Source organism: Coregonus lavaretus (assembly GCF_964263955.1).
Source record: "Coregonus lavaretus genome assembly, chromosome: 5".
In the NCBI taxonomy this organism is placed as follows: Eukaryota; Metazoa; Chordata; class Actinopteri; order Salmoniformes; family Salmonidae; genus Coregonus; species Coregonus lavaretus.
In genome coordinates this window covers 73,039,352-73,061,835 of record NC_139992.1, presented here as the reverse complement: position 1 = coordinate 73,061,835, position 22,484 = coordinate 73,039,352, and the positions used below count along the sequence as shown (strand labels likewise).

Genomic DNA, 22,484 nt, shown 5'->3' with positions numbered 1-22,484 from the left:
TCATATCCCGCTTAAGGTCTTTTTCGGGATAAGATGTTTACATGCAACTTTGATATCCCGCTCACGAGTATCCCTGTAACCATGAATAAACAGAATATTCCTCATTTAAGATCATATGGGTTAAATGGAATAGTAACTGAAATATGGACACTGACTGTAGGCCTATAACCTCTCACATGTAGCATAATAACTCCTGCAGAATTATGCATTTCTTGCAGTAAAATGATACAACAAATGTTAATTTTGTCTTGGGAAAAGGAGTGAAGAAATATGATTTCTTTCTTTCTCTTGAGAAAATGTAAATGCACGTGTAATGTGTTATCTTTGACACTGTTATGCAAGCAGACAGTATTTCAACCACATAACATTTGCACCCAAGATGAACTTAAGTCTTATCAGAAATGTTTTTCATCATTTTCTCAGCTTTTAATTTCCTTAAAACCGGTCAAACTGATGACATTTGGACATTTTGCACAATACCAATCTTTCCACTATTTAGGTTATTGCGTTTTCTTCCCGGTCCCTAAACGAAACAGACAACTTTTCCAGTGTTAACTAGATTACTAATGCATTTGTTCTATCGATGTAAGACATTATTCTGGTGAGCACTACTTTATTTAGTCTTCTGGGGCAACAAGTTATGACAGAAGACAAGCTGCATGTACAAATGTTGGAAATTATAATATGGCCTACCAAATGTCTGAAATTATAAGCAGAAAGTTGTCTAAATTAGGGGTGAATAGCCAGTAAGCTATACGGTCCAGTACGGAGTATCAGAAAAATAAATTATTATGGACTTATGGTGGATCAAACTGCGCAGGTAGCCTAATTTTTGAAGTGATTTGTTTGACAATCAGATGAAAAGATTACACAACCCTTCATGATATGCGAAACTGATCCTGCTGCAGACAGCGAAAAACAACACTAAACGGGAAAATATGTTTACCTGCCACAGTATCCCGTCTAAGTTCAGCATATCCCAGGGATCTTATCCGGGTTTCTCATAACCGGGATTCAAACTTTTTCGGGTTATTGTAAACGGGATAGGATGTTTATATGCATCAACTCAAAAACAGAATATTTGAGTATCCCGAATAATAACGGGATATTGGTGTGCAGGTAAATGTGGTTACTTATTCTCTACACTATACTTGCTTGTTTTGTCACATAAACTGAAATTAGGTCAACTATTAGAATAAAAAAGGAAATGACGGAGCGATTTCTGCATTGTGCATCTTTAAACTAGGTATCTAGCTACACACACTCGACTGGTGATCCGCATGTCAAGTCATGCATGTTTGGATATCTGACGCGCGCGAGCTCTATACAGGGCAGACCAACAGGCACAACCAACGGACGGGGTGGCAGACTTGATGGCGTCACAATGACTTGTTGGCAATGGATTCAGAACAACAACAACAGCAAAACTTTATACCAAAAATAAAATATACGACCACCCAAAAGGGCATTGGGGGGGGGGGGGGAAGGGGCATGTGCTGGGCACAGGTAGACTCCTATCTGTGCACGTGCCTGGTGTGTTACCAGTAAGTCCTCCAATTACTGATGAATATAGCCTGCAAGAGGCCGCTCCGTTTTCACCTTTTACCTAACACTAAAATCCATGCTTGTTCTTACAAGCTTGCCAGGCTTGTAGAATCAGCAAGAAATGCCAGTGTGTGACCTATTGTGTTTTCTGTGGTTCAATTTGGTCGCACATTGATTTTGGTTTGATATGTCTCTGTAAATTGAATGTTGATAAACAATGTTTGTTAGCAACTGACTATTCATAATATCATTGTGTGGAGTATAGCACCTATTAAACAGATCATTAATAAAATAATATGAGTGAGTTAGCATATTTTGTATTTATTTGTTTCAAAAACAATTACCAGTGTGTGAAATTCTTTATTTAGTCTGTGTTTCCCTAACTTGAGGAATCAGAAAAGTCAAACGCAAATTGCCCAAGAACACTGATATTACCCACTCTACATCTTAGGATAACTTTAAAGTCTTGGGGATATCAATCTGGGGATTGATATTGATCTGAGAGAAGTTAAGTAGATTTATGAGGTTTTCCAAGGTGCCTTTGCAGACATTGTGAAAAGCGCTGCCATGGTATAAATTAGCCACAGTAGATGTAATGTTTTAAGCGTGGCAATTGGTTTAGAGGTGTGAAAGTGTCAATCTTATTTATACTGTAGTGCTGGGAGTAAATGTTATTTTGGTCATAGTCATTTATGTTTTTACTCATAGATACATGTCCCTGATAGTGTCAAAAATACTGTATGTGGTGAAACACTAAAGTTTCAGTTAATCATGAGATCTTTTAACTTTACAGAGAAGGTGCGTTGGTATCAGCGGATCTTGTAATGGCTGGAAATTCTCTTCATACGTGATCTTATACTTTGCGATGTGTTGAAGGGCCTCCACTTTGAGAGCTGGCAAATGTCTGCACAAACCTTTTAACACCATACCTCACCCCAGCTGTCCATACAAGACCGAAATATGAAATGATGGAGGACGAAAAAGAGCAAACCGTTAGGAAAATAAAGTGTGAACAGAACCTCAGAATCCTGAGAGCAGGTCCCTTCATGTTTTAAATGGTACTCAGAAAGCAGAAACCTGGGAACTCCCAGCCAAAACAATCATGGCACCACATTGGGCCTGTATTCAATCCAAACCTATAGAACCTTCCCTAGAGCGAGAAGGTATGTTTGAATTAACATGCAATTTAGTTTATTTTTGTTTCACACTGTAAACTGGGTTTGGTTTCGAACATGACTTGCAGTGCAAGAATCCCAGGAAATCTGGTTACCAGCTTTGATTGAATAAGGACCCTAATGTCAGATAACCTGGACCTCTCACCAACAAGAAGACACAATGGCTTTTGATCAATGGTGTTTGTTTGTCAGTTTCAGCCATGTGTTTTCCTGCCTGATGCCCTGCCTGATGAGCAGTTCATCTCCAAGCGTTGAATAAGACATGGAAGTGTCAGATTTCACAAAGGTATAACACAGTTCAAGCTGCTAGGATCCACTGTTCCTACGCTCAAGTATTTCTACAGCTGCAGTAGAAACCCTTTTTCACAGAATATTGTCTTCCCCAATTCTCAAAACGAAGCATTTTCTTTAGCTTTTTTTTTAATAGATTCAGGGTTTCTTTTCAGGCACATTACATTGTGATTTGAATACCTAAAGGCAAAAATACATATTGGCATGTCTCTCCAAAAGGGATATAAGTCAAAGAGATTTACAGTTTGGACTGAAACCTCTGGAATTTTCCTCTTTCTTTAGAATTTTTTTTTTTTTTTTTTTACATCCTCCCAGAAAAGTTGCTAAAAAAACTACTTTTGCATAAAATGTAGGTGGAGGTATTTTGACTCTGAAATTCATGTATCGTGTTTCTGTAAAAAAGCCCTTGTTGGAGTTTTCCAAACCCATCATCTCCTCTACCGCAGTCCTGAATGTATCACCATCTGGCCCACAGCTGAAAACTATTAGACTGTGCTGGAACTTCCTTCTTCTCAGTATTCCACCCGGTTTCAAAGCAAGTAAGTCACTTTTATTTTGGTCCTGCTGCTTGGTCGTCTTTGCATGTTTCTGTAATACCACTCCAAAGCCACTCTTATTTTAGTTCCTCTGGGCAACAGGGTAAAGGATCGCTGTGCTTGGCTTAGGATCCCGGCTGATTCAACTGTGGAATGTTGGGGTAAATTAATAAACAGATTGTTTTGGCAATGTCTAACGTGTTGCACTTAGCAAGCTAAATTCCAGAGCGGGTGAAAGCGAGTGGAGAAACAAAGAAGCATTGTTGTTTTCCGAGCTGCATTATTTTAGGGGACAGCAGTGCGTGTTTTCATCCCATGTCAAAAGCTGGATGCCTTTTAGTGCATATGGCTCAGATTAGCGGCAGCTGGAGAGGCTTTATAGGGGACATAAACTTTTAGTTTTTTCTACCATTCTTTTTCCATTAAGTGTCACGTTTTCACACTGCTTTTTGTTTGCGGATTGCTTTTTGGGCATGAGAGAATACTTGTTCCTTGGGGTCAAAGTAGGTACATTTTGTTTCCCAAAAGTTTGTTTCCCAACCTAAATTCAAACTGTTTGAGTTACTGGAGTTGAATTGCGCAACTGACCGCATGTTTGTCTGAGCAAATGGCCAATGATAAACCTAATTAATGAGTTTATGCCACATTTAGTGAAATATTTGCTTATACGTGTTTGACTCATTATGTAGCAGTAATGCAAAATACATACATACATTCTGGTATGTTATTAGTGTTGAATGATTGTATTGATTGTTATTGTTTTTGTCTTTCAAACATTGAGCTTTATATGTTTGCACATCTTTGCTCCCAACTAATATAACTGTTACTGTGTGTTGTACACTGATGGGAAGCTGTTTAACCATGTCTCTAAAGTGTCAAGTGGCATTATTTATGTTCCATTTCCTTTGATTATCAGACCTGATAGTGTTTATTCACTACTGTAAGTGCTCAGAGCATTAGTGTGTCCTCAGATGCTTTCGGCCACGTGAGCGTACTGTAAACTATGGTCTTTGTCGTCCCTCCTAAATAGCAGTGGGGAAGTTTGAGACTGTGCTAAGATTGGGGATACGGTTCTCCCAAGACAGGGTGAATCACCAACCCAGGAAGCCATTAAAAAGAGCAAACACAGCTTCTGTCAATCATAATGAGTGACATCACAGCCAGGCATACACAGTCCAACAGTATAGTAAGAAAACATCCACTGTTAGAGGGTATTGCAGTCTGCTCCCCTATATTCCCTTAGTGGTTGCCGTTAGATATAGGCTAGCGCTTAATTGTGCCTCTGGATAATTCTATTTTTGCGGTCAGTCTTTTGGAAGAAAAGTTATTGCTTTGAATTGGGTTGACTGATATGATTCTGCTAAAATAGTGACTCCAATTGAGTGTAGGTCATGTGTATCTTAGTCCTGACCTTTCAACGCAATTCATTGAATCTGTATTAGAAGAGGAGTTCAAACCAAGTTCAGACTGTAAACAGTGAAGCCACATAAACAAAATGGAATGGTGTAGTAGTAGGCATTATAGGCAGTAATGCAGCAAGATATTGGCATGAACAAACAGCCCACAAGGGGGAGAAAATGATATTGTTACTTGAATAGACAGATACAGCCACTTACTCCAGCTATCCATGGCACATTATTTTGACTGTGTTCTCACCTTTAATGACATAATACTGCAGTGTGACTTGGTAGAGTTTTGGGATAGAGGGAATTAGGGAAACAGTTTTGCTCCCAACATTCAAAAGAGTGTGTTTGAATACACTGTAAAGTGTAGCCCAGTTCTTAATCAATTGACTTGAACTAGGCCAATTTGATTGAATTAAGTTTTGTGAAGTTAGTTGCTTTGCTTGAATATAGCTTTATGTTTTGTGCACATTTTCATTGACATGTCGTGGAAGGGATACTTTAGGTTTAATTTCATTAGTTAGGGTTTTATACCTTGGTGCCCCTGGTCATGAGTTGGCTTAAGGTTAATCCCTGAAATAAATGACTTCCTGTGGAAATAGGTCGAGGTGGAAGTTGTTCTTATAGCTGTGGTCTGTGGGCCTAAAGTCCTGTTGGTTAACATCAGGATCAGGAGAGAGAAGGTACAGGTACAGCACTCAGGGAACACTTCCCCTTGAGCATTGGTCTAAAGAATAATCAATCCGTACGCTCCAGTGAGTGATACATATGGTTGTCCAGATATCCGCTGTTGATTGTAGTAGGCTATTATTTAAAGGCCCAGTGTGGTCAAAAACATGATTTTCCTGTGTTTTATATATATATATATATATATATATCTCCACACTCTGAGGTTGGAATAATACTGTGAAATTGTCGAAATGATGATAATGCCCATTTAGTATAAGAGTTGTTTGAAAAGACCGCCTGAAATTTCTGTCTGTTTTGGTGGGATGGAGTTTTGGCCTGCCTGGTAATATTCCCCTCCCAAACTCAGACCACTCCCAGGCAGTCCTAGCAACATTTTTGCTTGAGAAATGTATCTTCGCTAAGAAGCTATTTTTGTTTCTTTGTTTTCAATTAAAATGATCAAAATCACAGTAAGGTACTTAATTGTTACCCAGAAATTATTTGATATTGAGATAAAAACAGCTGCATTGGACCTTTAAGTAAATTTGAAAAACAGATGTTTTCTCAGAAACTCCAGATATTGAATGGGCTGTTTCAATCTACCACTCTTAAATTAGACTAACCATAATGAATCATATTCCCCTATTAATCAGGACATCACCTACTTAAGGACCTTAAAGACTGTGAAAAAAGCAGTTTTGATACCATTTTCATCATGCTCGGGATGATATACACTGCTCAAAAAAATAAAGGGAACACTTAAACAACACAATGTAACTCCAAGTCAATCACACTTCTGTGAAATCAAACTGTCCACTTAGGAAGCAACACTGATTGACAATAAATTTCACATGCTGTTGTGCAAATGGAATAGACAACAGGTGGAAATTATAGGCAATTAGCAAGACACCCCCAATAAAGGACTGGTTTTGCAGGTGGTGACCACAGACCACTTCTCAGTTCCTATGCTTCCTGGCTGATGTTTTGGTCACTTTTGAATGCTGGTGGTGCTTTCACTCTAGTGGTAGCATGAGACGGAGTCTACAACCCACACAAGTGGCTCAGGTAGTGCAGCTCATCCAGGATGGCACATCAATGCGAGATGTGGCAAGAAGGTTTGCTGTGTCTGTCAGCGTAGTGTCCAGAGCATGGAGGCGCTACCAGGAGACAGGCCAGTACATCAGGAGACGTGGAGGAGGCCGTAGGAGGGCAACAACCCAGCAGCATGACCGCTACCTCCGCCTTTGTGCAAGGAGGAGCAGGAGGAGCACTGCCAGAGCCCTGCAAAATGACCTCCAGCAGGCCACAAATGTGCATGTGTCTGCTAAAACGGTCAGAAACAGACTCCATGAGGGTGGTATGAGGGCCCGACGTCCACAGGTGGGGGTTGTGCTTACAGCCCAACACCGTGCAGGACGTTTGGCATTTGCCAGAGAACACCAAGATTGGCAAATTCGCCACTGGCGCCCTGTGCTCTTCACAGATGAAAGCAGGTTCACACTGAGCACATGTGACAGACGTGACAGAGTCTGGAGACGCCGTGGAGAACGTTCTGCTGCCTGCAACATCCTCCAGCATGACTGGTTTGGCGGTGGGTCAGTCATGGTGTGGGGTGGCATTTCTTTGGGGGGCCGCACAGCCCTCCATGTGCTCGCCAGAGGAAGCCTGACTGCCATTAGGTACCGAGATGAGATCCTCAGATACCTTGTGAGACCATATGCTGGTGCGGTTGGCCCTGGGTTCCTCCTAATGCAAGACAATGCTAGACCTCATGTGGCTGGAGTGTGTCAGCAGTTCCTGCAAGAGGAAGGCATTGATGCTATGGACTGGCCTGCCCGTTCCCCAGACCTGAATCCAATTGAGCACATCTGGGACATCATGTCTCGCTCCATCCACCAACGCCACGTTGCACCACAGACTGTCCAGGAGTTGGCGGATGCTTTAGTCCAGGTCTGGGAGGAGATCCCTCAGGAGACCATCCGCCACCTCATCAGGAGCATGCCCAGGCGTTGTAGGGAGGTCATACAGGCACGTGGAGGCCACACACACTACTGAGCCTCATTTTGACTTGTTTTAAGGACATTACATCAAAGTTGGATCAGCCTGTAGTGTGGTTTTCCACTTTAATTTTGAGGGTGACTCCAAATCCAGACCTCCATGGGTTGATAAATATTATTTCCATTGATCATTTTTGTGTGATTTTGTTGTCAGCACATTCAACTATGTAAAGAAAAAAGTATTTAATAAGATTATTTCATTCATTCAGATCTAGGATGTGTTATTTTAGTGTTCCCTTAATTTTTTTGAGCAGTGTAAATAAGTGACTTGGCCCCAAGCCAATTGTTTATGTCTAATGTGTTGAGATGTGCAGAAAAGTTGCCCTGTCTCCCCTCAATTGTGGACATGGCTGCTGTCCATGTTCATTTGACTCTGCATTGCTCTGAGGCGGGGACAATATTTGGCCGTAAAAAAACAAACACAAGCTGTCTTTTTAAGTAACAAAGCTATTCTGTTTTGGCATACTGGTTTGTAAAAATCCCAATCGACACCCTGTAGCTCATTCCAGTTGAACCTTGCCCCCTGAAGGACCATTGTAGATAGAAAGAAAACATCTCCCAACATCACAATGTGGTTTTAGACCTTTGTTAAATAAAGTTGTCTCTGTGAAAATAATCGTAATAATTGCATGTTTAAACATAATCTTTTTGTCAATTTGACATTATCCATTTGACATTATCCTAGTATCCTTATCGACAAATAGTTATTGTAGGAAGCTTGTTGCTATATGTGCTATAGTTCTGTTTAAATTATGGTGATTTGCTAGTTTTCAATTTTCCTTTCATAATGGGAAGGAATCATGGTTCTCAGTGGCATGCTGAAGGTGCTACACAATAGTCAGTCAGAGCTGGCATTTCCATGTGGTGGCTCACGTAATGTCATAACAATAAACTGTCGCTTATATTGTATCTCTCAAATAGGACAGATAAGACATAGGAACACTTGCAATTGCTTTCTGTCTTGTTTATGGATTTGTAATACCAAAGCTTTCATCACAGTTTCCAGCTCACAGTTCACATCCATTAACTTTGAGACTACTCTCTGCATGGAGTAAGGAAACATTACTGCTCTCTGCTCTCTGATTTCAATCACTATTTGCACATTTTATTATTGTACAACCGCTCAGTTTCTCAGGTCTGGCTGTCAAACAGCATGTTTGCCCTCTCCTTTGAGACTCCTGCGTTGCGTGAGCCACAGTGCATTTAGCACCACGCCACTCTTTAAAAAGTAGCCCTGAAATCATAGACCTATTCACAGAGCTAGACATGTGATTTTCTCCCCCACGTGTAAGAGTCATTATATCCTGAATGTTGCAATGCTCCTCTGCATATGTCAGCAAATAAAAATGTCCTTTCCGAAGTTAAGTTGTCAGTTTGTCTCAACTTATGAAAAGAGAAATGCATGGAACTACTGTCTTTAGCTGGACTATTGTAAGCATTGTTATATACAGTATATGCTACATATTATATCTGTGAGTGTCACAGAATATGGTATAGCACGTGTTTAAGTATGTTCTTGGCCTGCTGCAAAGTCAAATACAATACATCACCTTCAGTGCCTATACAGTACACCTACTCATCCTATGCAATCTCTGTTGAGCATCTGATTTAAGGTTGCTAAAGCATGTGCCTGCCATGAACTCTTCAGTGTGACACATTACACACAATGGTCAGTGCCATCCTCATTGCAATGCATATAATTCACCATTGAAAGAGTACTGTAGCCCAATGCTACATTTTCCATCTAGAAAGGAAGGTCTCATCCTTCCGTTGTATCAAAGGGATACATAACAAAGACAGGAGCCTTTTAATTATTTTAAAGTGCACTTTTCAATCAAGTGGACATTCTATTGTTTGATTCACAATGGCTTGTATGTCTGGACAATAAAGTCATTTGTATCCTTGGAACTCATCTGAGGTATTCCATTTGATTCCTTAGCAGAAAATGAGGAAATTGGCCTTTGGAAGATACACCAGAACAATGGTTTCAGAAATGATCAATAACCTACCTCAATGATCAACTCAATGCTTCCTCATCTCATGATTCTCATGCTTTATCAGAATATGTTCGAATCACATGTAGCCTACCTAATGAATAAAGAGTTAAATCAGTACTTCATTACATTTAAGTTTTGAAATGATTTTCTACCTGTTTCTGAAATCACTTTAAAACAAAGGAGAAATTGGCTTAGAAGGATTTGAATCACTATGTGTAAGGAAAGAGATGAATAAAAAAGCAGCAACTGTCAAAATAATTGAGCCAAGACCTATTCTGAGGCAGAATTTACTTTGTCTATCTGTATGAGAGTTTATTTAATCATTTAAACCAAAAAAGGTTGATAGACTATGTGCTGTTAATGCTTTATTGCATGCATAATGTGTTGGCTGCTCACATGATGTTTCTCACAACATCTTCATTCATACACTATGTTTGAGTTTTGGGGGGGGAGAGATTGCAAGGTTGCAACAAAACTTTAACTTGAGATGTCCCTCTTTCTTGCCATGTATCTTTGGCATTAAAAGTTCACACTTGGTTGGGATTATCAGTGAATGTTCGGAGATAACATGTAGATAACCAAAGTGTGCCGTGCCTATTCACTATTCATATATGTATATCCAGCAGAGAATATGACAGCATTTAACTACGCTTTATGTGAAGTTTAAAACTGACTTTGCTGAAATCAGAACTGATGTTTTGCTACAATAATGCATCTACTTTGGTTTGATTTATTCGGGCAGCCATCGACAAGCACATATCGCCATTCTCCCAGGAAGATTAGACTGTAATGCAACATATTGTGGCTGAGAAAAATGTAAAACAGTCCTAAGTCTTAAAACCTTTTCCAGAAAATGGTCTCAAGCAATATTCACTGTTACTACGAAATCGACCAGCAGTGGTAGAATTCTTGAGATATTTGTCATGTTTAGTGTGCTAAATCGACAATGACAAATTATCCTACTAACAAGTCTAGCCATAAAAATAAAAACAAATGGTCACCTCCCATACTCAGATGGTAAATTACTTTAACCCAAAGGTAAATACAACGTGTTTTGAAGGTTGGTTTAGGTTTTCATTGGCGTATATTCTGTCTGCCTAAACATTGGCTTTCTGTGACAGGGTGGGTTTCTTAAAGCAGAGGCTGACATCTGGCCAGTTGTTTGGTAACATTTTCCATGTTTTGTTTGTTGAAGACCTGAGGTTTTAAAAGATTCTAAGACTTTGTTTTTTTCCCTCCTGAGGTGGAGTATTGGCAAATACACAGAAGGGACCACAAAGACGCAAGGTTTTCCAGTATGAACCGGGCCTTTAACAGGAAAAAAGGTAAGCACTCAGACAGATTTGGGTTCTGTTCCCCATCTGTAAAGCCCAGTTTCTCCACACCGTCTACTTCAGCTGATATTATGATTGTGCATGTTTCGGTGAGCTACTTGTTCTTATACCTGGAGCTAACTACGTAATCTACATGTGCACTGTAGTACTGAAAATGTCTGACACGACCGCTGCGGTTTCGCAACAACAGCTTGACGTATTTGCCATCTGTCCTACCACTCCAACTCCCTCCACTCGCATGAATCAACAGACCCGGAAAGTCCAAAGACACTACTGGACAATTTTTGGGCCCAGGTGGCCCTGAGTGTTCTAATGTTATTTCAGTTTTATAATTTACCTCGGCCCTGTCAGTCACCCAATGAGGAGATGAAGACATATCAGGCTAGGCAGATCTCTACTCCTGGTTCAGATTAGATTTCCCTTTCATGGACGATATTGAAATACAGCTTGGCGCTAAGGTGCTCCGCTACTGTCATTTTTCATAGGTTTTACTTTCACAAGAATCTAAGTTGATACTTTGTCATATTTTGAACTCCGACTCTGGAGGGCACGTTTAGGGAGTCTATTTTAAGATTGGGCATAACAGAGAAGTTATGGCTTCACAGCTGACACAGAATGTAGTCAGTGAAGTAGACACAGTAGCACAGTTTACCATTCCCCGTCTCGCACTGATGGGCCCACAAATGCCCCCATACATACTTGCACACAGTCCAGTTCTGTGCGATTGTAGAGAACTACAGAGGCGCATCCAGCCATCTGGCATAAAGAGGGCATTAAAGCCTTTCAGCGTAGGACAAAGGTCCCTTCGATCCCTCCCCGAACACAACCGACATTTTACCCCAGACCGACACAGAACACAGGGCTTTTGGAGACAACCATTCATTACCAGAGCATTGCTCATAACTGATTAAGAATAGGGCTTGGTAAGGAAATACAAAAGAGTATGACAGATCTAGTTGCTCAAACGTTTCTTATACAGATTATAATGTTATTTTCCAGGTCTCATTACAGTGCATGACTGTGCAGATTCATCGCTAGCTATTCATCAATATATTGAGTCGATATTGCACTCTCAGCATGCATGCATTAGTGGTGGTTATTAAAAGCCTCCTGTTGAGATTGAATGTTTTAGCACAGATTATTCATTGTACTCTTTAAACACTGGGACTTTCATCCTTTCACGATAGCATTTGGGAATTAGCATTATTACGTCTATATTTCTAGTGTCCTATGAGCAAAGTTCCTGCAGACCTGTGTCAATCACTTTGTTATAATTAGTATTTAGCAGATATTCTTTATTTCTTGTATGTTCCTTCATCCTATATTTATTCATTTGAACTGATGCCAAAATGTGGTTGTAAAAATAAACAAAACTAAATAAATTACTTTTCCTCATTCACCTTAATATGCAAGTTATTTGTTTGGTCTGTCTGGCTACATACTGAGCATCATTTTTGTCTGATGTTATCTTGCTGTTCCTATTAGGCATTCATGAATTCCAATTAGACTACTGCCTCTTTTCATACAGTGCCTTCGGAAAGTATTCAGACCTCTTGACTTTTTCCACATTTTGTTATGTTACAGCCTTATTGTAAAATTGATTAAATTGTTTTTTTTCCCCTCATCAATCTACACACAATAGCCCATAATGACAAAGGAAAAACAGGTTTGTATACATTTTTGCTAATTTATATTTAAAGAAAACTTAAATATCACATTTACATAAGTATTCAGACCCTTTACTCAGTACTTTGTTGAAGCACCTTTGGCAGCGATTACATCATCGAGTCTTCTTGGGTATGACGCTACAAGCTTGGCACACCTGTATTTGGGGAGTTTCTTCCATTCTTAACTGCATATCCTCTCAAGCTCTGTCAGGTTGGATGGGGAGCATTGCTGCGCAGCTATTTTCAGGTCTCTCCAGAGCTGTTAGATCGGGTTCAAGTCTGGCCTCTGGCTGGGCCTCTCAAGGACATTCATAGACTTATCCCGAAGCCACGCCTGCGTTGTTTTGGATGTGTGCTTAGGGTCGTTGCCCTGTTGGAAGGTGAACCTTCGCCCCAGTCTGAGGTCCTGAGCGCTCTGGAACAGGTTTTCATCATGGTTCTCTCTGTACTTTGCTCCATTCATCTTTGCCTTGATCCTGACTAGTCTCCAAGTCCCTGCTGCTGAAAAACATCCCCACAGCATGATGCTGCCACCACCATGCTTCACCGTAGGGACGGTGCCAGGTTTCCTCCATACGCAACGCTTGGCAATCAGGCCAAAGAGTTCAATCTTGGTTTCATCAGACCAGAGAATCTTGTTTCTCATGGTCTGAGAGTCTTTAGGTGCCTTTTGGCAAGCTCCAAGCGGGCTGTCATGCACCTTTTACTGAGGAGTGGCTTCCGTCTGGCCACTCTACCATAAAGGCCTAATTGGTGGAGTGCTGCAGAGATGTTGTCCTTCTGGAAGGTTATTCCATCTCCACAGAGGAACTCTAGAGCTCTGTCAGCGTGACCATCAGGTTCTTGGTCACCTCCCTGACCAAGGCCCTTCTCCACTGATTTCTCAGTTTGGCCAGGCGGCCAGCTCTAGGAAGAGTCTTGTTGGTTCCAAACTTCTTCCATTTAAGAATGATGGGGGCCACTGTGTTCTTGGGGACCTTCAATGCTGCAGACATTTTTTGGTACCCTTCCCCAGATCTGTGCCTCGACACAATCCTGTCTCAGAGCTCTACGGACAATTCCTTAGACCTCATGGCTTGGTTTTTGCTCTGACATGCACTGTCAACTGTGAGACCTTATATAGACAGGTATATTCAATCAATTGAATATACCACAGGTGGACTCCAATCAACTTGTAGAAACATCTCAAGGATGATCAATGGAAACAGGATGCACCTGAGCTCAATTTCGAGTCTCATTGCAATCGAGTCTCATTGCAAAGGGTCTGAATACTTAAATAATGTATTTCAGTTTTCTATTTTTAATAAATTTGCAACAATGTATAAAAACCTGTTTTTGCTTACATTTACATTTACATTTATGCTTCATCATTATGGGGTATTGTGTGTAGATTGCTGAGGATTTCTTAATTTTTTTTATTCCATTTTAGAATAAGGCTGTAACGTAACAAAATGTGGAAGAAGTCAATGGTTCTGAATACTTTCTGATGGCGCTCTATGTGCAAATATTTGAGATATTTGAAATAGTATTTGAACCCAGGTCTGGTGTCAATACAAGCAATTCCCACTTTTCAGATTGAGTTAAAATTAGGTAGTTTTAACTCATGGTATAATGCAGTATTTGTATGTATGAAAGACACCTAATTATCACAATAGTGCATGTAATTCATCAAACACAGTGCAAGTGAAGAACTGTTTTCAACGCTGGATATGTGCATTTTTCTTTTAATCCTACATCCTTGACCTTACCAGAATCAAATGGTAGGTTCGAAATTGCTATCCCCAAATAATAATACATTATGCAGATATCTCTTTAAACAGCATAAGCTGCATGTGGCTAACCCGGTCATGCTAACCTTAACCTTTACGATAATGAGTTGCAAATTTAAATAATACACACATGTCTGTGTCCACCAGCAACACTTTTCAGGGTATATGATTCTATCATCCATGCAAAGACTTTGCAGCTGTAAACTCAACAGGTAAAAATATACTTGTGTTTCCAAGTGAAACGGGCTATCCTGTAATCACCAGGGGCCCGTGGCACAGAGACACTTTTGTATCTGATGATGACAGAGAAATAATTGGGCACAAATCTCTCTCGTCAATTTCTTTCCAGAGTTGTGCATCCAATTACCAGTCGCTGAACATTGAACAGCAAGACTGCCTATGATTTAGAGATAAATGAAAGAAAAGGGATGTTTGGAATCACAAAGGAACCATAATACATGTCTGGCTGCACAGTTATGTCCCGTTGTGAAGCCTTGTGTTCAACTGACCAAATTATTATGCTTATCAAACTTTTGGATGTTTTTGTCATTGTAATACTAGTATCATTCTTGTACAGGTTTGGTTGACAATCTGGAGGTTGTCATTGGTGACAACATGGGGGCCTTTATTTCTGTGTTTTGTTGAGTTGATCATATCTAGCGAGTCCTGCCATGAGGGGTTTTGATCATTTTTATCACCTATGTTTATTGCTGATGCCCAGAGACATGACTGGGTGGTCTTGTGATGATGTGGGATGCAGCTTTCCTTGAGGAAGATGATCAAGGAGAGTTGGAGACTTGCAGGGCAGTAATAAAATAGAAAGTACTGTACAGTCTTTGAAAAGCGTACAACAAAAGATAGGCTTTGGTGTATTTTGATGTTGTGCATAAGCATGCACATTCACGCGCACACACACCAAAACACACACATACACACACACACACACACACACGTTTCCATATTTCCATTTTACAGGAAGGAAAATAATGTACATAGGCTAACTCATAAAAAGCTACGATTTCAGTCCTCAATTTGTTTTATTCAGCGTTCATACTGTGAATGGGGCAATTTTGATCCGGATTCCATGAGCTATTCCATTTCTGAATATGGAATTGACTTCAATCCTTGTAACAATGGGCTTTCCATATAATGAAGATAATGTCAAAATTATTCATGGTGCTCAGAGAATGCCCTCCTTAATAACAAGGGTCACATTATACTTATTAAAATATGTCTGTTTGACTTCCTCAAAGAGGAATCATAAGAGTTTGGATTGGCCAGGAAATAGATTTGTATGTTATCATCAATGCATTGGGAGTAAGACATCAGGGCAGTCCACCAGATTGTTTTATATCCATTGAATGACAAGATGGGGAGGATTAGAAACAAATACATTAAATGTGAGATTGTGTACACTCGCGACAAGGGGGCATACTGTATATCCACTACTATTGTCCTTTATTTGTCATTTGGAGAGGTTACAAGAGGCTTTTTAATTTCGCTGGACCACCTTGGCAGTTAATATCCAGACAAACTGTAAAACAAAGTATTAGAGGTGCTAAACCATTTGAGCTTAGCTTAACTCCTCTGACCAGCAGACAAATGAGGCAGTTGGACAAATAATATAGGGAGCTGTGCCTTGTAAGAATTATTGACAACTATTTTATGCTAGCATTTTTATGGGGATGGAAGTGTGATTGTACTAAATGTGTTTGGGTCCTGTTAAGTCCCATTTTATGTGGAATGCCATTCATCCCAGATATGACATGTATCTACAGGTATACTTGTCAGAGGTGATCTACAAAATTATTATATATATTTTTTCAACAGAGCTGTTCCCTATAAACTGTTTGGGTCATTCATTATACAGCTACTGTCTTTTCAAAAGCTGCCTTTTCTTTGACAGGGAAATTATTAATGAGCATCTCTCTGGAAATGGTTCCCTCAAAGGGCACTGCCTTAATGTCATTGTAACACTTATGAATGTTACCTAGCCTATGACATTTCCCTTAGCTTTAGATGTGAACCACTGCTTGCATGGCTGCTTTGCTCAGCTAATGCAGGGTTTCCTTCCCAAACTCGGCATGACTTGACGAAGGGTTTGCAAACCCAGCAAACTCATTGTCAGCTTTGACTCGATAGAATGCAGTGGTGAATGACTGTTTCCCTGCATTGAACAACTTTATCGAAGCAATTGTGTTGCAATCACTGTACTTATACAGTGTATGCTTTTTAGGTTTAAGTTTACAAGGTGTTTTTAGAGGGCTATCTCTTGATTGAGCAATTCAAAGTTGTGCTCTTCTCAGTCTGACCTTTGAGTCATCCTCTGGAAGGATGATGATGAGTAACCTTTGGGATAATGGAAGGCTTTACTCTTGTAGCTTCAACAAACAACATATGTTGAAAATGTCTAGAAAAGGTCTAAATATGATTCAAAATGGCCTTGAAATCAGTGCAACATAAATACGAAATCATCATCGACTGTTGAGGCAAAATTCTCAGTATCGTCATTACCCTCAAGGTGATGATGGTTGGAAATCTAAGTGCAAAAGGAACACAAGGACGGTCTCCACTCTGAGTCCCATTCACTGGCAAGTACGCTCCCCTCATCATTGTATTGCATTGTGTTGGAGGAGATTGTTGGAGATCCATTGTATTTTATTTTATCCTTAATGTTTAACCATTTGTATCTGTCCGCTTCATTTAATTAAAAAGGATATCTAGAGGCTTTAAATACTGCTGGAGGTATTTTAGACTTTAGTCCCCCGGAGCCTTTTGATCGATCCAGCTGAACTCTAAACGAGACAAATTGGAGATTAATTGGACATTGTTTTCCTGTAAGAGCCGAGTGCTGGCAATGGCTAGCCTGGCCCATGAGCGATGAATTGCTGCCGTCCCAGATAGCATTACCTGTGTAATTCATTAAAGTGAATGTATATAGAGGGGAGATAATGAGCTCAGACTAGGGCTTGGTCCGTCTGGAACTGCGAAAGGCTTTACTACTAACTGTAGTTCTGAAAACAATGTGCTTGTTTTAATTTCACACAAAGCACTAGCTTTGATGTACAGTCGTGGTCAAAAGTTTTGATAATTACATTTACATTTTTGTAATTTAGCAGACGCTCTTATCCAGAGCGACTTACAGTTAGTGAGTGCATACATTTTCATACTGGCCCCCCGTGGGAAACGAACCCACAACCCTGGCGTTGCAAGCGCCATGCTCTACCAACTGAGCTACATGGGGCTGATGACACAAATACTAATTTTCACAAAGTCTGCTGCCTCAGTTTTGATGATGGCAATTTGCATATACTCCAGAATGTCATGAAGAGTGATCAGATGAATTGCAATTCATTGCAAAGTCCCTCTTTGCCATGAAAATGAACTTAATCCACAAAAAACATTTCCACTGCATTTCAGCCTTGCCACAAAAGGACCAGCTGACATCATGTCAGTGATTCTCTCGTTAACACAGGTGAGAGTGTTGACGAGGACAAGGTTGGAGATCACTCTGTCATGCTGATTGAGTTAGAATAACAGACTTGAAGCTTTAAAAGGAGGGTGGTGCTTGAAATTATTGTTCTTCCTCTGTTAACCATGGTTACCTGCAAGGAAACACGTGCCGTCATCATTGATTTGCACAAAAAGGGCTTCACAGGCAAGGATATTGCTGCTAGTAAGATTGCACCTAAATCAATTGTTTATCGGATCATCAAGAACTTCAATGGCAGCAGGCAGGTGTGAGTGCATCTGCACGCACAGTGAGGCGAAGACTTTTGGAGGATGGCCTGGTGTCAAGAAGGGCAGCAAAGGAGCCACTTCTCTCCAGGAAAAACATCAGGGACAGACTGATATTCTACAAAAGGTACAGGGATTGGACTGCTGAGGACTGGGTTAAAGTCATTTTCTTTGATGAATCCCCTTTCCGATTGTTTGGGGCATCCGGAAAACACCTTGTCCGTAGAAGACAAGGTGAGCGCTACCATCAGTCCTGTGTCATGCCAACAGTAAAGCATCCTGAGACCATTCATGTGTGGGGTTGCTTCTCAGCCAAGGGAGTGGGCTCACTCACAATTTTGCCTAAGAACACAGCCATGAATAAAGAATGGTACCAACACATCCTCTGAGAGCAACTTCTCCCAACCATCCAAGAACAATTTGGTGACGACCAATGCCTTTTCTAGCATGTTGGAGCGCCTTGCCATAAGGCAAAAGTGATAACTAAGTGGCACGGGGAACAAAACATCGACATTTTGGGTCCATGGCCAGGAAACCCCCCAGACCTTAATCCCATTGAGAACTTGTGGTCGATCCTCAAGAGGCGGGTGGACAAACAAAAACCCACAAATTCTGACAAACTCCAAGCATTGATTATGCAAGAATGGGCTGCCATCAGTCAGGATGTGGCCCAGAAGTTAATTGACAGCATGCCAGGGCGGATTGCAGAGGTCTTGAAAAAGAAGAGTCAACACTGCAAATATTGACTCTTTGCATAAACGTAATGTAATTGTCAATAAAATACTTTGACACTTATGGAATGCTTGTAATTATACTTCAGTATACCATAGTAACATCTGATAAAAATATCTCATAACACTGAAGCAGCGAACTTTGTGAAGACTAATACTTGTGTCATTCTCAAAACGTTTGACCACGCCGGAACTATTATTGTTTGATTACTTTCAAATACTTTGAAATATGTTTGATTGAGCGGGTCTGGAGTGCCAGATGGGCAGGGTTTGTATTATTGGGACTATTACAGTGGTGTCATTGTGCCAGGGAAGCTCAATAAAGCATATCAAAAATATTTGAAAGAAAACAGATACTATTTTAATCCAGTGCTGTATTACTGTATCATCTCTTTACTTGTGTGGTGCTTTATAGGCAGTCAAGCTAGCTATATGTATATGCTCAGTTAGTTTTTTTGTAGTGGTGAAGCATTGAGATACATCATCCCCTGTAGTCTCCATCCACTGTAGTCTCCATCCCCTGTAGTCTCCATCAGGCACCTCTTTCGACATGACATGTAACCTTAAAGCTGTCACTGATTCAGACTGTTCAGGACACACATGCCACATTAAACTGACCTTCACACTCTCAGACACATCCTCTCATGCCCACAGCGCTTTATTTCTCCCGTCTACTTGTTTCCCCCCGGTGCCAGTCAATTTTTTGTGTCACTGTACAGTCCGCCTTTTGCAGTTTTATATCAAGTGGGCACGAGAGGTGGGGACGCCTCTATTAATCAAGACTGGGTGCTGACGTATAGAAAATGTGGCTGGGCTTCCTGCCTTCTCTGCTGCAGTGACTGCTGGACCTGCCCCAATTCATCGTAGTTAGAATTTACAGTTCCTTAGCGAGGGGGGGTTAGTGCTTTTTTAAGTCGGTTTCGGTTTGGTTCTGAAAATATTATCACGGTTTTCGATTTCGGTTTCAATTTTTTTTTTTACAACATTCAATGCATTATTAAATAATTACATTCAAAAGATTTTAGAGCTTTTTAATGGAAATTTCAAAGCCCAAAATAGTGAACATTCAATTGACAAAATACTGAGAACTTTCCATTGTCTCTGTCAGGTCCACGTTGGGTAAACATCAATAGAAAGAGAAGAAATTACTATGAAATAATATAATATTTAAGTTGTGTATATTACTTAGTTTTATTTGACTACTTTATTATTTTAAATATTTTTTTGGTCATCTCATCTCTGCTCAGGCAGTAGCAGCCAGTCAACCAAACAACCATCTAACATTATCTCTGTGCTCCCCATACAGTCTTTGAATCATCCTACTTAGCTAGTATGCTGCAGAGCTGTCTTACAAAATCATTTGACTAGTTCTTCAAAATACAGAAGGCATACTTTCAAGACTGCTTATTACCAACTACTACACCTACAATCGGGTAGAGCTACCTTACGAACTGTCTCTATAACTTTCATTGTTGTGTTGTGTACATTCCTCTCACATGCGGTCTGTGTGTAGGCTCAGTCTCTGTCCAAGCCGGGAAGAACAGGCACAATGGATTATGGTCATTGTAGTTAATTACCACCTTTCTGCGCTGAACTAGGTTGAATATTTGCTTAATGAAAACAACAACTCCCTTCAGCCCGCCGACCTACATACCTCTTGACTTAATTTATCTTGTGAATTATTTGATTTCTAGAGAAACAGCGCATTGAGCTCACCTAAAAACAAACTAAATGGAATTCAAGTAATTGAACCAAATTCAGTCAATAAGTTGTTTGATAACATATCGCTTAGCACTACCCTGAGAACACTACCAGGAGATTGATCTCACTCATTCACTCTTTGATGATAAGTAGTATGGTGATTATGGATAGAGCTAGTGCTGTGTCACTGCTTAGCAGATGGGTCAGCTGTATAATTGTTATGCGCTTCATTCATACAGTGCCTCCAGAAAGTGTTCACACCCCTTTACTTTTTCCACATTTTGTTGTGTTACAGCCTGAATTTAAAATGGATTAAATTGAGATTTGTTTTCACTGGCGTACACACAATACCCCATAATGTCAAAGTGGAATTATGTTTTTTTCTTTATTAATAAAAAATGAAAAGCTGAAATGTCTTGAGTCAATAAGTATTCAACACCTTTGTTATGGCCTGAATAAGTTCAGGAGTAGAAATGTGTTTAACAAGTCACATAATAAGTTGCAAGGACTCACTGTCTGTGCAATAATAGTGTTTAACATGATTTTGAATGACTACCTCGTCTCTGTACCCCACACATACAATTATCTGTAAGGTCCCTCACTCGAGCAGTGAATTTCAAAAACAGATTCAACCACACAGACCAGGGAGGTTTCCCAATGCCTCGCAAACAAGGGCACCTATTGGTAGGTCAGACATAAAAAAGCAGACATTGGGTATCCCTTTGAGCATGGTGAAGTTATTAATTACACTTTGGATGGTGTATCAATACACCCAGTCACTACAAAGATACAGGCGTCCTTCCTAACTCAGTTGCTGGAGAGATTTAGATTTAGGAGCTTCGGCGGCTGAGCCCCAGTTATGAATAATCGTCTTAAATAATTTCATTCTTCGACTGCCTTTACAATGTAATTCCAATAACTTTAAGTTGGCGGTAGCTGTTTCCAAAGATGGTTAAAGTTACATTTATTTTGTTTGGATTTGTCTTAGATTCTCTTGATTCATTCTTTAAATATAAGAAAATAAAGAACTTTGATGTATATCAATTTAAAAGATTAATGACTTTAAACACAATTGTTCTATTTTTAAGTGACATGAGACCCAACTGTGATATCTCTTTTCAGATAAATCCTGGATGCACACTCCAGAAGCGCTGGCAAAGCATTACGTACCCTACAATGCCAAGGTACGTATCATGATCTGCCTTTCTAAAACAATCAAGATCATGTTCCCTCACAGGTTTTGGAAGTTTTTACCTTTCACTGATTCAGATTGATGTTCAGCATGCCACCATGCATACCTATTGACAGGTCTCACACCTACCAAGGCTTTGAAAAAGTCATGTTTACTTGGGAATAGTTCTCTGATAGTTTTCTGTTATACATAGTTTTGACTATGGCTTTGTCAAAAATAAAACCCTTTCAATATGAAGCTATTGAGTTTTTCCTAGCTCTGAACAAGGTGTCTGCTTCACACTACAGTCAAAGAGCAAACACACACACAGGCAGCCTATAAAAACTTCCTGACTGACTGCAAAGTAAACACAACAGTAGATTCTGACTGGAAACCCACAGACCATTACAAAACAACTGATTTGTTTAGTCTTCTCTGTCTTTGTTATGCGGCACACATCTTAAAGGAAACCTCCCGGAAAGAAAGTCTCCCGTCTAGAGGTGTTTTCTGCTCTGCTTCACCCAAAGACTCCCCTCATATTGGAGGCAGAGCGCCTGTCAGTGAACATCCAGCAGCTCCCGAGATGTCTTATTGAAGTGAAGCGAAAAAAGGCTAAAGTAGAAAGTCCAAACTGACACATCTGCTGCCGCTCAAGACTGGAACAGCAGAGAGGAGAGCAAACATAACATCAGGCAGTGGA

General features: G+C 40.2%; 1 protein-coding gene across 2 annotated transcripts in view; it reads left to right on the top strand.

The window, feature by feature from the left end:
- LOC311129722 (PTB domain-containing engulfment adapter protein 1) overlaps nucleotides 1-22,484 on the top strand; it is a 141,693-nt gene that overhangs the window by 105,855 nt on the left and 13,354 nt on the right. The window contains exons 1-3 of one of the 2 annotated variants that reach the window (XM_084162133.1): nucleotides 3,470-3,550; nucleotides 10,917-10,998; nucleotides 21,736-21,797. In XM_084162133.1, coding sequence (XP_084018259.1) covers nucleotides 10,971-10,998; nucleotides 21,736-21,797 — 90 coding nt within the window. In that variant the 5' untranslated portion in view covers nucleotides 3,470-3,550; nucleotides 10,917-10,970. Of the gene's footprint in view, nucleotides 1-3,469; nucleotides 3,551-10,916; nucleotides 10,999-21,735; nucleotides 21,798-22,484 lie in introns of those variants that run through there. The other variant, XM_084162132.1, reaches the window with a different exon arrangement.